Here is a 16,076-nt window from a genome sequence, read left to right as displayed (position 1 = left end):
TAGGAAAGAACAGAACAACTTCTTGAGGGACTCGTGAGGAGGCATATAGGAAGGGGCAGATGTACTATAATTAGCGCAGATGGAGAGTCGCCAAAGCAGACGCCTACGCCGCATTGTAGCTCGGGACCACGGCAGACCCCGCATCAACGTACGACTACGCTAATCACCAAGGTGTTCGGTACCTAGGTAATTTGTGTCACTGGGAGGCACAGAAATAACACCAACAGCTATGTGCCCATTGTGACAAGGGTTCCTTTTGGCTAATTTGCTGGCGCCTATTCGTGTCAGGCAGCTAACTTTGGAACTGTGCCCCAGACAGCGGACATTCTGTTGTGCTCACCTCACAGGGGAGCCTCAGATGCTCGGTATGAACGTACGACCGGACCGGGAGGGTTGCGCTGCTCTTGCGAAGGTCGACACTTGGGTAGGTCATGCTCCAATGCAGCCTTCAAAGAAGCCTGTCCAACTTGACAGTCGGCAGTAGTGCTCTTTCGCTCCTCTGTATTCTTGCTTCATAGTCAACGACCGCACATGAATCCGCCATGATTTTTACAAGCGACGCGCGCGCTGACTGCCGTTGCATTTGGGTATATGTCCGCCTCTCAAGCACCACCACCGCCTCCTCCTCTTCCGCGACCGCGTCCTCGGCCTCTCATGCCTCTGCCTCCACCACGATCGCCCCGGTGGTCTCCTCGTCCATGCATGCCTCCTCCTCGGCCGCCCCGGTTCGCTTGGTCCTTGGCTTGCTGTTCCTTTACAACGTCGACGATCTCGTCCGGCACTCGGAGGTACTTTATCTGGATACGGGTCAGTAGGGTGTATTAGGAGGAACGAGCTGATCGCTTACTGTGCTTCCGCGAACGTAAATCTCTGGTAATCTCATGAACTTGTCACCGTCGGCGCTCGTTTGCACAACCTCTTTCAGGGTAAGGTTCATCCATGTGTCGCAGTTGACGAGCAGTCCGTTTAGAGTTTCGCCGCTCTTCAGTTCGACGAGCATGGGGTGGCCGGTCGCGGCCGTTAGAAGGCCCAATGGCAGCTGCGTCGAGAGTCAGTAAAAAGGCGTGAGCTGCTGGTGAGTGAGGTGACGTACCATATTGGCGACTGGGGTGGCTCGCGGATAGACCAGGCGTTATGTATTGAATATTATAGGTACAGCGAGAATGTCGCGACGCAGTAAGAAAGGTTCCTAGGACTGAGTGGAATCGAGGGCGGGATACGTAGTCGGGTTAGTGATGATCTCCCTCATTGCATCGCAGGCCGCGAGAGCTCGGACCACAGTGCCTTGGCGAGCCAGCCCTACGAGATGCGACCGAACACCATCCCTCTACTCCGTATATCCACTCCTCTAAACACGACCAATGTAGTCGACTTACTTCCGAGGCCACCAATAACAGATGGCCGGTCCGAATAGGTTTGCACCCTCTACTCACCGAGACCTCTAACCTGCACGTGCACGTGTGGCAGCTGTGCGTAGACTATGCATGTTCTTCAACTGCTTTGATTATCATGATACCAAATACATGTAATACACTCATAGAGCGAATTCGTAAGGCAAGAAATTGGCATGGGCGCAAGTCAGCGGGTGCGCAGTCGCATGGACGAGAACCGCACCAATGATGCTGCCACATGGCCTCTCAGATCATGGATTTCATCGCAACCACATTTGCATTTACAAAAGTACACACATTCGCATCCTCCCGTATCCCAGTGTTTCATCACACTGCATTATGCATAGTGCTGCCAGCTGAATCGTGAGCCGACGTCTAAGCCACGCTCACGCTGACGGCAGCCACTAGCAGCTCTGCGCCTTTATACCGAAACGCCCTTCGACTGGTGCCTGATCGAACCTCTGGGAACATCTGTCCCATAACCCGCCAAATCTCGCTCTCTTTGCGGGTCGGTGTTCGTGTGCGCTGTTTGCACACTCGCTCTGCTGTACAACTCGTGTTCTTTTTTGCTTTCAACATGCGTTCCTTCAAGTCCAAAGTGCTGTCAGCCTGCGCCTGGGCGGCACCTGTACTCGCCGGCGTCATACCTCAACACGAGCGTCACGCTGCTCGCGCCGACGGAAATCTTTTGCAGCTAGGTACGCGCCCCTCTTATACTATTCCACATTCGCCATCCGTAGGCAGCTGCTGAACTTTTGCTAGACCTTCAACAGAACTACGCGCAAGCTACCTTCAGTGTCCCCTGCACTGGCTGTCTTGGCCGCGATCACACGGACCAGGATGACGAGTCTTTGGTAAGGCCCACCCTCAGGCACCTAAATACCATGCCACCTGCTCACCATCCCTAGACCTTGAGCTTCACCAGTCATGCCCAGGATCAAGCTTGTGGCTCTTCCAACATTACCCTGAACGGACTTCATCTTCCCCAAGAGTGGAACGGCGACTTCGCATCTGGTTCCGGTTCCTACCAAGGCGTTACCGACCTCACACAGAATGAATGGTTTCTGCAGCACGACTTGGATCTCGAATGGCAGACAGCCTGTCTTCGTGATAACCTGGAAACGGAAGAAGCAGCCCAAGTAGTAACGGTCAACATCAAGGCCATCGACGGCAAGCAAGTCACCAAACCTGCCGGATTTACGATCTCGTTCAAACCGCAGACATCACCGCCTTCCCTACTCAGACTTGAGTCTGTCCCCAACCCTTCGGCGAGCAACAAAGACGTAGCTGAATCCTGGCGCAAACCTCCTCGGTTGTTGCGTCTGGCCTTCCACAACGTTACCGAAACTTCGAAAGCGAAGGGCAGAATCCCGTCTCTTAAGGACGACATCCGCGAATTGAAAGTTCTCCAGAGGGAACTCAAAGAGCTCGAATCCCTTATCGCCGAGAAGAAGAAGCAGATTCATTCAGTTCTAAGGCAAGAAGCGAAGGAACTATCGCATCAATTGGGTGAATGTGACGGCGTCTCCTGCATCGTACAGACTATCGCCCATGAAGCAAAGTGTGCTTGGGAAATCGTATCCTTCCATTTCAAACCCGATCAACGATTGAAAGAGATGAACAGCCCCGAGCAAGTGTTCGCGCAGGCACACGGTCATGCTGCACAGGTGGCACAGATCTCTGGAAGTCACATGAAAGCCGTGACTTCAACACCCCAGGTATACGAGGCTCAAGCAGTATGTGCCTCCATTCAACACCCCACCAATTGAAGCAGAGACTCTGATGCTGATCCCAAATAGAACGAACTGCCACCTCGTCCACCTAAGCCATCACCCTACCTTCTCGCCCTCGAGATCACACTGGGTGTTCTCTGCTGCGGCTGCCTAGTCGCTGTCATCCGCCACAAGTGCAGCAGCCTGCGAACAAGGACCGAGCGTGCCGCAGCCCGAGAAGAACGTCTCAACGCCCGCGCCTACCGCCGAGCAGCCCGGCAACACGCATGGCGCAGCTGGTGGCGCGGTAACTGGGCCCGACGCGACAATCAACGCATCGCCGACTACGAAGAGAAACGGGCGCTGATCTCAGAGCAGGAAGGCGTGCTCGAAGATGCGATGCAAGAAGAGATCAGGCAGCTAAGAGATGCCCACGACGTCGTCAGCGACCTAGTCCGAGACGCCGAAGAAGGCAGGGCAATAAACCACACCCCCTGCGATTGTCAACGTCAACGGACCCGCGCACCATACTCGCCCCTCTCCACAGCATCGACCTACCCCCCAACCTCCCTCCCGGAGATCCCCTCAAGGCCGCTCTCCCGCACAGACAGCCTTCCTAGTTACCGTTCAGAGCCCACCGAGCCTCCAAGCTACGAGTCTGATCTTGAGGCCTCGGAGGTCGTAGCGAATGGCTTCAGGCAATACACAACTGCATCTACTACGTCTGAACGGAGTTCGCATTGGACACCCGATAGTAGTGTTGTCGATGTGAGCCCCAGGCCGAGCGCAGAGACGCTCAGGTATCCTGTCAGCATACTGACGCTTGATGAAGAATCAGATGCAGACTGAGCGCCTGCGTCTTTGTGTCTGAGAAGGCATATCATTCCGTCTTTGGCTACTCATACCCGCTACTTACCACGTAGAGGTTTCCAACCTTTACATCCACATACCTCCTCTGTCCGCGCACTTTGGGGATCACATCTGCTACTCCTGCAGTACGCCCGGCGCGAGCATACGCAGCACAGTCGCTCCAGACTTCTACATTTTTTGTGCTTTCATCGTCGGAATTTTTGCGACTTTTAAACGTATTCTTCGCCCGCGATTTTTCCACGCATGCAGGTTTCCCGTTGGTTTGGAGTACGGAGCTACACTGGGTTGTTTATACCAGCGTCATTCCTAGCGATGTTGATACGTGGCAATGTCCGATCAACGGGTGGTCAGAGGACACCACCCACTAATACCTCGACGTCCTCATGTATAATAATAAGCAGTGAGAAAGCATACACAAGCGCGAGACGCGATTCTTGTAGTTCGGAGTTGTGGTCTGAGACTTGCATTACTAGCAAGCCCATAATACCAATCCATCAAACACATCAAGTCATAATGCTTGCAAAAACGTAAATCATGTTATACAATTGCAATTCTCCGCGTTAAGCGATCCATCTACATAATGTACAAACACACCACCATTGCCATCACCTACTCTACCGATTCCGCAGGTACCAGTTGAACGCCAACTGTCCCGTCTCAATATGGAACGGCGTGGGCACCTCCGCCAACCCTTGTCTCGCAACGGGATGCCTCAGATAGACAGCCGCGCAGATATTCTGATTAACCTCCAGATACCGCGGTATAAACGCAAACGCACTCATATAGTCCCTCGGCCGCCAGGGCGTCGCGTACGGCGCCCTCGCATCGCGCCTGTTCCACGCAGACGTGTGCTCGGTTTCTAACCGTAGTTTCTCAAATGCGGACCGCAGACGCGCTTGGTCTTCTTCGGAGATGAGGGGTTCGGCGGCGGAAGCGTCTTTGGGGGAGGAGGGAGTCGTGGCAGCAGCGCGCTCGGCGATTTGCGTCTTGAGGAAGTCGAATTGCGTGTCGAGGGTCGAGATGGTCTCTGGGTTTGCGGTGCGCCAGAGACTTATGGCTTTCTTGACGGATTGGCGGAAGGAGCGGAACTTTTGCTTGTCTTTTGCTTTGACGTCTTCGGCAAGCACGCCGTCGACTTGCTCCATTAGGTCTTGGAGTTGCTTCTTCAGCTCGGTGGGTGTGGGCTCTTCGCGTGTGGATGGGGTGATTACGAAGTCGTCTTGCTTGGGTTGCTTGGGTGTTTGTCCGCCGTTTTGCTCCCGCTCTGCGGCGCGGGCAGCTGCCTTTTCTTTGGCAATGCGACGAGCGGTTGATGAGCGTTCTTTCGGCGCGCCAGTTGCGAACATGACGGAGGAGGGGTCGACTTGGAACATGTCGCCTGGGTTGAGTGCGTAGCCGGGGTAGACCATCTGCTTCAGTCAGCGGTGATGATGTGCAGTATGCGAAAATTGACGCACCTTCTTGCCATTAACCTTCACCAGGCCGTGGACAACAAATTGCCTCGCCTGTCGGACACTACTCGCGAATAACGAGCGGAAGATGGCTGTGTCCAATCTCCTCTCGAGCGGGTAGTATGCCATCTGCATGTACGGTGTCATTGGCCCTGTCCGGGCTTTGTCCATTGAATCCGCACCCTGTCCTCGACCAGCTGCCTGCTCTGACCCATCGTGTTGGGCGAGATATCTATGGTCCATGGCCACTACGGCTGGCAGGTTCCGCCGGAACATGTGCTTCCACTTCTTCTCCCGTATGTGTTCGCCATGGTATGCTCGCGTCGACGCCTTGGCAGTCCATTTCTGCTGGAAGTATGTTCGAGTGGTGACGTTGGGTGCCTTTAGCTGTGATAGGGCGTATAATGACCACCGCGACCAATTCTGGCGGACATTCTGCAGCGTGTCAGCCTACGGCCATTGTCCGCCTATTCAAACAATAGCAAGCATACCAGCTTCTTCAGCGAATGGAACCTCGGCTTCTTCCTCGGCATGGTGAAGGCGGATCAGAATTGGTGATATTGTTACAATAGCGGCCCACGCGGCGAACGTAAATCTGGATAGCGGTCCGTGCCCGCCTGCATCGAAAATTCCCCACTAAGAACCATAGCTATCTCTCACCTTTGAGCCTTTTCTCTTCAACGCCCGCCAACTTCTTTGTCGCAGCCTCAAATCCGCCTTTTGCAGCTTCTACACACTTACGCGACTCAAGCTGCACACATATTGACCATGGCAGACTCACAGACCACTGCTGCGCCTGCCGCAAACCCCGCTGAAGTCTCCAAGACTCAGAACACCGTCGACGCCAACACGACTGAGTCAAAGACTGAGTCTACCCCCTCCAAGTCCGAGGACAAGGCCGCCAAGGCCGACGGCGAGGAGAAGTGGGAAATCAACGGCAAGTCCGACAGCAAGAACGACCGTCGCAACGATCGCGAAGACCGCGGTGACCGTCGCAATGACCGTCGCGATGGCGGTCGCGGAGGTCGAGGTGGTCGTGGTGGCCGCGGAGGAGGTCGCGGCGGATTCAGCAACCACAACAAGAAGTACGCTCACATCTTGAAGTTAGCCTCTCTCAGTACTAACTTTGCGCAGGACCAACAACCTTGACACATTCGACAATCTCCCAGACTCCGACGACCCCAACGAGATCCGCCAACAGGTATGACTCGCACTCTCAGAACCATGGCCCACATTACTAACAGCCCCAAGGTCGAGTTTTACTTCTCGACCCAAAATTTGGCCACCGATGAGCACATGTTCGTGTCTCTTGAGGGCCCCAAGAATACCCCCGTTTCTATTCACCACGTCTGCACCTTCAAGCGCATGCGTCGCTTCAAGCCATACAGCGCCGTTGTAGCAGCACTTCGCGAGAGCAAGGACCTCGAGGTCGTCGATGATGGCGAGTACAGCAAGGCTGGCAGCGAAGCTGTCAAGCGCAAGGAGCCCATTTCCGTTCCCGTCAAGGAGGGTGACGACAAGAACCCGCCTACCACAGAGGAGCTCTTCTACCGCCTGAAGCACAACTCCTCCAACAACATGGACAGGAGCGCCTACGTCAAGGGCTTCGGTAACGAGGAGGATGCCGGCCAGATCGCCTTGGAGAAGTTCTTCCGCCCTTACGGCGCTGTCATGATCCGCAAGCGTCGCGAGGATGACGGCGCCTGGAAGGGCAGCGTCTTTGTCGAGTTCGATTCTGAGGACTCTCGCAAGCAATTCCTCGAACTTGACCCCGCTCCCAAGTACAACGGCAACGAGCTCACCGTCATGGGCAAGAAGGAGTACATTGAGATGAAGTGCAAGGAGAAGGGTATCAAGCCCGACTGGGAGTTGACCGAGCAGGAGAAGCAAGAGCAGCGCAAGAGGCTCCGCGGCACCAACGGAGACAGCGGTCGCGGCCGAGGCCGTGGAGGAGGTCGTGGTCACGGCCGCGGTGGACGTGGCAACGACCGTCGCGACAACCGCCGTGACGGCAACCGTAACCGTTCTCGTTCTCCCCGCGGACGTCGCGACCGCAGCGGCTCCGTCGACAGCAACGACTGGAACAAGCGTCGCGATCGCTTCAGGGACGGCAAGGACGACCGCTCCAGCCGCAAGGAGGAGAAGAAGGAGATTGAGCGCGACGCCCACGGCGTTCCCGTCATCAAGGACTCTAGCAACGACAACGCCTCCAACAAGCGCAAGGCCGACGACGGTGAGCGCACCGAGAGCCCCAAGAAGAACAAGCTTGAGATCAAGCAGGACGAGTAGGGACCTGTCCTCTCGTTTCTCATGCTTTCAGGACATTTTCGTCGCTCACCCGAGTTGACTTAACTACACACCTTACGGAATGTTATTGCATACTATGGCGTTGAAGGATTACCACATTTCTACGGTCATCGCTATGATACCTATTCATGTTCCGGGCTTTTATTGGGGTTTCGGGCAAAAGTTTCTCTTCTCTCTATCTCATGGATGGATGGATGCATCCGCCTGTATATGGTATTCCTGCATACAGTGTCTTCACTGCGCATACATGTAGCGTCACGACGCATGAGTTCGGTAGCATGAACGATGAATGGAGATACTATCACTGAAAGGAGTTCAATGCTGATTTTTGATAGTCGATTGACTAGTGATTGAATTAACAAAACAACAGCCTGTCATAAATCATCCACGTCAACGTCCCATCCTCTGTCCTCCCATCTTCCCATCATCCCATCATCCCTCAACTCAACCCCATAATCTTCCCCCCACCCCCCGGCAACTTAACCCTCAGAACCGCCCCCGGAAAAACCCTCCCATCAACCCCCTCATTCCAATTCGGCTGCCTTGGCAACTGATTAATATTCATATACAAATACCCATCCTCGCCCACACTCGCTCCATCTGGCCAAATAATGCGCGGATCCCTCACAAAAGGCTCCGTCATCTTCGTCTGTGGATCATACACGTAAATCGCATTGTGCTCAGGCATACACTGGTACACCAAACCATTGCTATCGCCCTCGAACCCATTTGCGTTTCCGCCGCGCTGACCAAGGTTGGTTACGTTGTTTGCGGCTGTGAGTTCGGCGAGGGGGTCCTCAGGTGGAGTAAGTAGGTTCGCGGTGGGGATCGAGTAGAGGTAGTCCGACGTAAGTGGACTGTAATATATCGTCTCCCCATCCGGAGATATCTGTATCCCATCTAACCCCTCTCTCAGCGTCTGAATCGGCTGGCCGATCGTGCGTTGGTAGAACGGGACGCCTTGGTAGGACGGTACATCGCGGTCTACACGTAGAGTGGAGGGGTGCTGGGTTAGTCGCCGCCAACTCTCGCCCGTACCTAGGTCCAAGACGATGAAGCCGGGCCGGCCTTCGTCGCTGCTGTCGACGATGTATGCGACGCCGCCCCCGGAGGAGGTGGTGGTGGGGCGCAGGTCGAACCGGATGTCGTTCATGTAGGAGGAGGGGAAGTGGACGGAGGCGGGGAAGGTGTAGGTTGCGTAGACGGTGTCGTTAGTTAGACTAATACCGAGGATCTTGGGTCCGCCGGGTTGAGCGTAGGGCATACTGGGTGCGCCGCTGCTGTCGGTGATAGTAGGTCGACCGGTGTCTACAACCCAAAGCGTTTCTGGTCTGCGTGCATTTTCAGGCGTGATGTAGAGGGCTTGAACGCTGATTAGACCTGTACGGTTGTTGCTGCCGAATGGGATTCCGTTCCAGCTTGTGTTTAGTTGGGAGACGGGCAGGTTGAGAGATGCGGATGGATAGGGGACTTCGGCTGTTTTGTTGACGACTTCGCCGAGCGTGTAGGCGTAGGAGCCGCGGGTGTAGGTTGCGAAGAAACGGCCCGTGGAGGAAACGGCGAGGCCGATGGGCCATTGCGTGTAGTAGTAGTGGTATTCTTCTATTTCGGGGCCGTAGGTTCCGGGGTCTGTTTGCAGGATCGTGGTGCTGCTGTTTTGGAAAGTGATTTGCGCTGCTGCGCTTGCTGTAAACGCAAACGTTGATAGGAGAGAGGACCGCATTTCGATTCTGTCGTCCCGAGTGTGGCTTGTGTTGTTGTTTTGTTGGATGGGCCTGAGTCCTTTTTAAGAGACATTGTAGCTTCCTCCCGCTTCTGCATCGTGATGTCAGTCGTCAACAAACGTCATACACTTACACGTTCCTTACGTGCATGTTGTGTGGTACATGCTACCAGCAACGGCAGTTAGCTTCGATGACGTTGAGCATTTCCGGGTTTAAGCTTCCCTGGTCGTACCTGCATGAAGCGGCTCTGTCGATCACGATGATCTCGTGGACTACCATCACCAGAACCAAGAGATCGTACACGACTCGTAATCTATGTATTCTTCTCTAACCGTCCTGCTCAAAAGGGAAGTCATAGAAAGTGTCGATAAGATGATGCAGATTTTGACATCGTACTACTGTACAAAACAACCAAGCACAAACGCCTCCTGGAGACTTCCAGACCTCAGTGGTAATGCTTTAGATCCAAAAGAAGAACAGAAAGGTGCTGAGCTGACAAGTGGACAGAGCTTGCCGAATCAGACCTGAAGAACAAAATAAACATCAGCAAGTGCTGAGCCTGGAAACCTTGAATGAAGATGTGGGACGGAGAATCACTCTACCGTCCACCTTTGCTGACTCTCCTTTGGGATGGACTACCCACAAAGCTACCTCGTGGACTCCGACTGATGGCCGGCATGAGTGGCACCTTCTCCATGCCCAGCTTTGTTTCAAAGATGCGCCCAACGAGCGCCTGTACGCTTCTCTGCACATCGGGTGCCATCTCCGTGCCGAGAAGCCCGACAACAAGCGGCGCAAAAAGGTCCACGTTCTTCTCGAAATCCGTGGTGGGCAGGCCAGTGTATCCATCCAATACGGTCACGACGACAGGACGCCACGTAACAATGTTGCGTTGTTGGGTCTCTTCATCGAGATCGACGTATGAGGCAATAATGTCTTCGCACAGAGGGATCAGGGCAGCTTCGGTATCAGCGCGTGATGCGGCGCGATCGTTGGATGTGTCGTGGTACATTCGGAATAGGATGCTGACGTACACCGACGCAGATCCGCTTTCCTGCTTCAACAAGTTTGGTGGTTGCTTCATGAAGCCTTCCCTGAATAGGCGTGACCTCAAGTCACGGTTGGCGTTGAAGCGCTTGGCGAAGTGGTAAGACTTCTTGAGTACAGCCATAAGTCGAAGCAGTTCGCCAGAAGGAATCTTCTCGTAGACGGCTTCGTTTGTGAAGAGCTCTTGAACCGTCTCGATCATGAGGAGTTGAAGAACGCACTTGGTGATGATCTGGTTGAAGAAACGACGGCGAGCAGCAGTTACGACAACAGGTGGTTGCTGAAGATCTTGGTTCTCGGGACGGTAGTCTTCTAGCTCTTGTGTCTGACGCTTGGGTAGCGGGGATGGCATACGCTGCTCCACTCCGCCACTAATGCTAGCGGAGTCCGACGTCACCAGCGACGGTCGCCTTGCGCCTGAAAGACCGTTGATACCGAGCGCATTGTCCAACTTTGGTTCTTCAGCAGGTGTTTGAAGCGACAATTCGCCGGGAGGCCCTTCTCCCGTAGGTGTCGTCAAGTCCGATGAGTTGCCGGTACCGTTCGTCGAAGTACTTTGTGCCGAAGAGCCGCTCGTCGCAGCGGAGAATAGTGCTGTTGCTTCGGTCCTTTGGAAGAGATCGACGAATGCCTTGACAATCTGACTCCAGTGATCTGCCTGGAATTTCTGGACGTTCTGCAAAATCAACTGCTGTAGACAATTACTGCCGATGCGTGCTAGGGTGTCGTTCTCTTGACATATGCAGAGGGCGAGGAGATCTAAGAATCGGTCGAGCATATACTCTAGCGAATCGAAGAAGTGGGTAAAGAGTTTGATCATGTTGCGCAGAGCCTGGATCATCGTTGTCGATAGCCAAACGGAAAGCTCTTCGTGGTTCAAAACCTTTGTCATCTCGGACTTTGACTTCAGAACCATGAAGATGGGGTATAGAAGCTGTCGCCAAAGCATGTCCCAGAAATCCCTTGGGAAGTCGCCTCCATAGCTGATCAGGGTATCAAAGAGATAGCTCAAGGCTCTTGATCGAACCTCCAGATCCTCCCCAGTCATGAGGACGTCGTGGAAGGCGAATAGAACTGGGAACCAGAATTGCTCCTCTTGGGTTTGTCGACTGGGCTGCTTCGGTATCGAAGAGCCCTTTTCAGAATCCTTTAGGTACCCAGCACGGGCGGATAGAGAGCACTCGGGCGTCCGTAACATCTTCGGTACAGATGACTTGAGCAGTTCTATTGCTTGTAGCGACTTCTTTTGGAATTTGAAGTTCTTCGAGAATTCAGTCAGACAGACAATGAGATCTGCAAATGCGCCTTGGGAAATGACTACACCGAAACGGGTATTGTACACTTGGGTGACGTTCTCAAACGCAAGGTTCACGATGCCCTCTGCTGCTTATTAGTAATTGTACAAGTGAACTTCAGGAAAGGCATACCATAGGGCTCTCTGGCGGCCACGGTGAAAACACCAAACATGGTTTTCCAACCAGACCGAATGTTCTCGCCGCGCGCTTGGATCATCTGAATCAAGCAGCGTAGCACCATGTCCTTGACCGAGACAACGTTGGCGTTGTTGATAATGTGCTCGAAGGGTTTGAGGAAGTCCTTCTGGAATTTGAAACCGGGCAGTTCCTCAATCTCCATGAACTTCATGGAGAGTTGCCGTAATGAGTTGAGAGCGAAAAATACGACGTTAGTGTTGGTGTGACATCCGACCTCGTTGAAGTGAGCGCCAAGAACCTGCCAGATGTTGGTCCACTCAAAGCGCACACGCGTCATGTTGTAGCCACTGATTTCCACGAGCTTCTGCAGACTGTAGGTACGCGGAGACTCGCTCTGCCCAGAAGACTGGATCTCTTGCCAGCTGACCTGAACAAGGGCTTTGACAAAGTCCACAATAGCTTCACCAGAGAGGTTCGCACTGTTGGTGAAGATGCGGTCTACTCCTCGAACAATATCAGTGGATCGGCTCTCCTCGGCTACTTCGGATTGGAAGCTCATGGTGCTGGACTGTGATGTTGGCCTTCGACGGTTGGCTGGAATATTGAGATTCTTACGCGACTGCGTAGTGCCTGAACTTGACTTGAGCACATCCGGTACGGCGCGTTCATCGATACCGGCTGAGATGAGTTGGAAACGATCCAACTGAGAAACACATGTGAGGACCTCGCGCCAAGATTCACGTAGAAGGTTTCCCTCCGTCTGTGCAATCTCGATCAAGGCTTTCAATGCCTCCATGTTCCGAGCCTTCATTTCGCTTACGTTGTAGAGGTTTGTGAAGCGCGAGAGGAAAGCTACGAAAGCCTGTCGCGAGCTGTCTAGATCAAACAAGCACGATATCCGAATTGCTAGTTTGATGCCCTCGATACAGAGGCGAACAATCTCAATGTTGTGGTCTTGAGCTTGGCCGGAGAGAGCAGTCAAAATTGGCATCCAGCTGACTTCGAACATGGGTCCGACGTGCTTGGATGAGGATGCAGGGATGAATTTGGAAACTGGAAGAGCTGTTGCTGTTCTTCGTTGAGCTCGGAGGAGCTGCTTGTACAATTGCTCGGTCTTGTTAGCCATTGCTTCCGACGCTTGTACGATTGCTTCTCGCTGTAGGTCGCGAGCACCACCCGTGAGTACCTGTCCTATACTAGACAGCCCTCCAGTGGGTTGTTGATTGAGCAGACCTTTGTCTGCAGCGGCTTCTTGCTCTGTGTTCAACACGATCTCATTCTGTGAGATCTCATCGTATATGCCTTGTAGGTACTCATCCGGCAGATCGGCGTTGTCGTTGATGCCGCGGTTGTTTTTGATGAAGTCTTGTGGTGTCATACGTGGACCCTTCATCTTTTTGCTATGTTGATCGACGTTCAACATGATGACGGAATATGACAGAACGTATGCAGTGTCGGCGTTGGCGTATGCGTTGGGATTGCCGGTGATGTATCGTTCAGCAAACTTGAGCATGAAACGATCGATCTTCTGCGCCTCACCAGGCAGTCGAAAGCTTTGGAGGAAGCGCCGCAGGGCATCCGTAAAGCGAGTCTTGGTAAAGTCCATCAAATCCACGAATGCATGCATGATAGCAATGTTCTCGGGATCTCCCTCACCGAGGAACTCTCCCAGTGCCGTCTTGTCGATCTGATCATTGTCGAGAAAGAAACGAGCGATGTCCTCAGGTTTATTTGAGGGGATGAAGCCTTCTGCGATCAAGGTCTTGAGTCCACGCTTCGGCTTGTAGTTGAACTGACGCAACGCGCTTGTCAGGGCCGTTTTCCTCTGCTTTGCTTTCTCGAGCTGACTGTAATCGTCCTCGGCAAGCGGCGTGACGGTTCCAGAATCTGCTCCGACCATTGGTGACTCTGAAGCAAGCCTAGTATCGGTTGATACGCGAAGATTGTCGAGCGACGGTCGTAGGTCAGGGTGGTTTGGTTTGGTGTTGTCAGGCAGGGCTTGCTGAGCCCAGTTGACGAGAGATCGGAGAATTTCAACCAGAGCCTCGAGAGACTCCTGCTTCATTGCATATTCTTGAGGGTAGCCGTGTTCCGTGTCGTGTGATGAGTTCATGGAGACAGTCGTCAGTGATGGTGGTAATGTGCCTCGGCTCTGCCAATCCATCTGTCTTGATTGCTTCTCTCGTTGGTCCTGGTACGCTTGCTGTTGCACAGGTGTGATGGTGACGGGGTTGCTGGAGATCTTGGACAAGTGTTCGACGACGCGTTGGAACATGTTGTCAAGTGCGGTGCGATCGCAATCATAGTTGAGATAGATCTCTACTAGTGCTCGGGGGTCTGCTGCCAGCCTTCCGAATATTGTCAAAATGTATTGCTTTTGGAATGCAGGAGCACTCCGCTTGTCTAGAGTTGCAAGGTAGATTTCCTTTAGGAACACCTCGACTTCCTTCTTGAGTGATATGCGCAGGTATTTAAGCATCTGCCAGAAAATCTCGCAGGCAACTTCGAAGACGTGCTTCACGGAACTTGCACCGTTCCGGCTCAGGCTCAAACAAAGATACTGTTTGACTGCCTGTATGAAGCTCGTTGGCTCGTCGCTGCCACTGCGGATAGTGGCATATGGCGACACGAATACAGCAATATTATTGAAAAGTATGGTGTGAATCATGTGCAGGGAGAGAAGCTTTGAGCGCATGCCTTGGGACTTCACGTCGTGGGCATGGTCCACTGACAGACCTTTTGTGCTCAGACGGCACATGGCTCTGAAGACGAGGTACGCGTCTTTGACAAATATCTCATCTTCCTCCTCTTCTTCGGTGTTGACATGAGGCGAACCCTCTTGACCGGACACGTGTCGAGACCCAGCTTTGCCTTTGATGCGAGTCACCAGCGTTGGCGCATTATCGTGTATGCGGTCGTCGTTGAAGCTCATGTTGTTTTCGAAGCTTTGCAGCGTGATCTTGGGTCCAGTGTGTCGGTCGACTGCCTTGTCGCTCGGTTCGGCGTTTTCGGCATCGTGCTCGTCCTCTGCATCGTCGCCGTTGGCCTCGGATCCGGTGATGTCTTCTGCGCTGCCCTCCTCGGGCTGTACACTCTCACTCGATTGCCCCTTGTCGTTCAAAGATGAGCGCGACAGGTTCATGCGAGCTTCCTTGATAGAAAGTCTCGTCTTGACCCTTTCGAAGACTGTGCCAACCATTTGTGTCAGTGCACCCTGTGCTACTTGTTGGTTCGCGCTTGACTTGGAAAGGAGGAAGATGTTGTACGTGAGTCGCACAGCCTTCAACAATCCTGCTCCGTGTACAACGATCTTGTCGTTCAAGATGGCTGCCAGCAGCGACTTGACGATTTGGAGTTGGACTTCGGGCGCAGTGGCCTCGCCTTGGAAGCAATCGCATATCGTGTCTATGGCTCGTTCGATCAGAGGAGGGGCCTCGCTGTTGTCGGCTCGCGGCTCGGCCGGCACGGAGAAGTAGGAGTAGCTGATGAGCTTGCCGATGCAGTCGAGCGCGGTGATGGACACGGGGACGTTGGGGGCCTCGGAGGCAAGTTGGAGGGGTTCAAAGAGGACCTCGGGGTTGATGCGCGCCGGGTCGCCCTCGTTCTTGATGGCCGACAAGGCGGCATTGGTGCTGTCGCCAAGTTTCTTGTTCTTCCTGGCATCTTTGGAAGCTGCGATTGTCTCGAGCGCGGTGACGACGAAGACGAGGGAGCTTTTTGTGGATGGTCGCGTGGCCGTAGTGGCTGCTGTGGACTGCGAGTCGGTTCGCGGGCGGTTCTCGATAGGCAGGCGGTGGTCGAAGATCTGCTCGGATGATCGCGGCGCGTCTCCTCCGTTGGGGACGTGGAGGACTGGTGTTCCGGGCGCAGGTGTCGATGTTTCCGCCTCTTCCCGTGGAGCTTCGGGCGCTGGGGACGACGTATCCTCGGCGTGCTCTGATGCCTGCTCTGACGCTTGCTCCGACTCGGCGTCTGAGGAGTCGCTCTCGTCCTCTTCTTCGTCTCTTGTGTCTGCGGCAGGTGCATCTTGCTCCTCCATGTCGGGCTTCTCCATGTCCTCTCGGGGCGCTGGCGGGGGTTCGGTGTCGGCCATAGTTGTTCACGTCCGGGATGTTTGTAGGAATGTCACTTCCTCAGCAAC

At 53.9% G+C, this 16,076-nt stretch overlaps 6 protein-coding genes across 6 annotated transcripts; 2 read left to right on the top strand and 4 right to left on the bottom strand.

Annotated features, from left to right (window-relative positions):
- Positions 1-602: 602 nt before the first annotated feature.
- On the bottom strand, positions 603-1,000 carry J4E79_004414 (uncharacterized protein; the record flags this gene model as incomplete). The annotated part of the gene is made up of 2 exons (XM_049353299.1): positions 603-797; positions 848-1,000. The coding sequence occupies 2 exons, from the start codon at positions 998-1,000 to the stop codon at positions 603-605; spliced, it is 348 nt and encodes a 115-aa protein (XP_049212678.1).
- Positions 1,001-1,968: 968 nt separating this feature from the next.
- Positions 1,969-3,952, top strand: J4E79_004413 (uncharacterized protein; the record flags this gene model as incomplete). The annotated part of the gene is made up of 4 exons (XM_049353298.1): positions 1,969-2,089; positions 2,154-2,245; positions 2,300-3,127; positions 3,191-3,952. The coding sequence occupies 4 exons, from the start codon at positions 1,969-1,971 to the stop codon at positions 3,950-3,952; spliced, it is 1,803 nt and encodes a 600-aa protein (XP_049212677.1).
- A 635-nt stretch (positions 3,953-4,587) lies between these two features.
- On the bottom strand, positions 4,588-5,957 carry J4E79_004412 (uncharacterized protein; the record flags this gene model as incomplete). Its single annotated transcript, XM_049353297.1, has 3 exons — positions 4,588-5,382; positions 5,431-5,859; positions 5,916-5,957. The coding sequence occupies 3 exons, from the start codon at positions 5,955-5,957 to the stop codon at positions 4,588-4,590; spliced, it is 1,266 nt and encodes a 421-aa protein (XP_049212676.1).
- Positions 5,958-6,192: 235 nt separating this feature from the next.
- J4E79_004411 (uncharacterized protein) lies at positions 6,193-7,713 on the top strand (the record flags this gene model as incomplete). Its single annotated transcript, XM_049353296.1, has 3 exons — positions 6,193-6,527; positions 6,559-6,625; positions 6,676-7,713. 3 exons carry the CDS (start codon positions 6,193-6,195, stop codon positions 7,711-7,713), a joined length of 1,440 nt encoding a protein of 479 aa, XP_049212675.1.
- Positions 7,714-8,170: 457 nt separating this feature from the next.
- On the bottom strand, positions 8,171-9,454 carry J4E79_004410 (uncharacterized protein; the record flags this gene model as incomplete). Its single annotated transcript, XM_049353295.1, has 1 exon — positions 8,171-9,454. The coding sequence occupies one exon, from the start codon at positions 9,452-9,454 to the stop codon at positions 8,171-8,173; it is 1,284 nt and encodes a 427-aa protein (XP_049212674.1).
- A 599-nt stretch (positions 9,455-10,053) lies between these two features.
- Positions 10,054-16,028, bottom strand: J4E79_004409 (uncharacterized protein; the record flags this gene model as incomplete). The annotated part of the gene is made up of 2 exons (XM_049353294.1): positions 10,054-11,882; positions 11,930-16,028. 2 exons carry the CDS (start codon positions 16,026-16,028, stop codon positions 10,054-10,056), a joined length of 5,928 nt encoding a protein of 1,975 aa, XP_049212673.1.
- Positions 16,029-16,076: the final 48 nt, after the last annotated feature.

Source organism: Alternaria viburni, assembly GCF_023758015.1.
Source record: "Alternaria viburni strain BMP 2772 chromosome Unknown scaffold_7, whole genome shotgun sequence".
NCBI classification, from domain to species: domain Eukaryota; kingdom Fungi; phylum Ascomycota; class Dothideomycetes; order Pleosporales; family Pleosporaceae; genus Alternaria; species Alternaria viburni.
The sequence above is the reverse complement of the archived record's forward strand: the minus strand, read 5'-3'. Positions and strand labels throughout refer to the sequence as shown.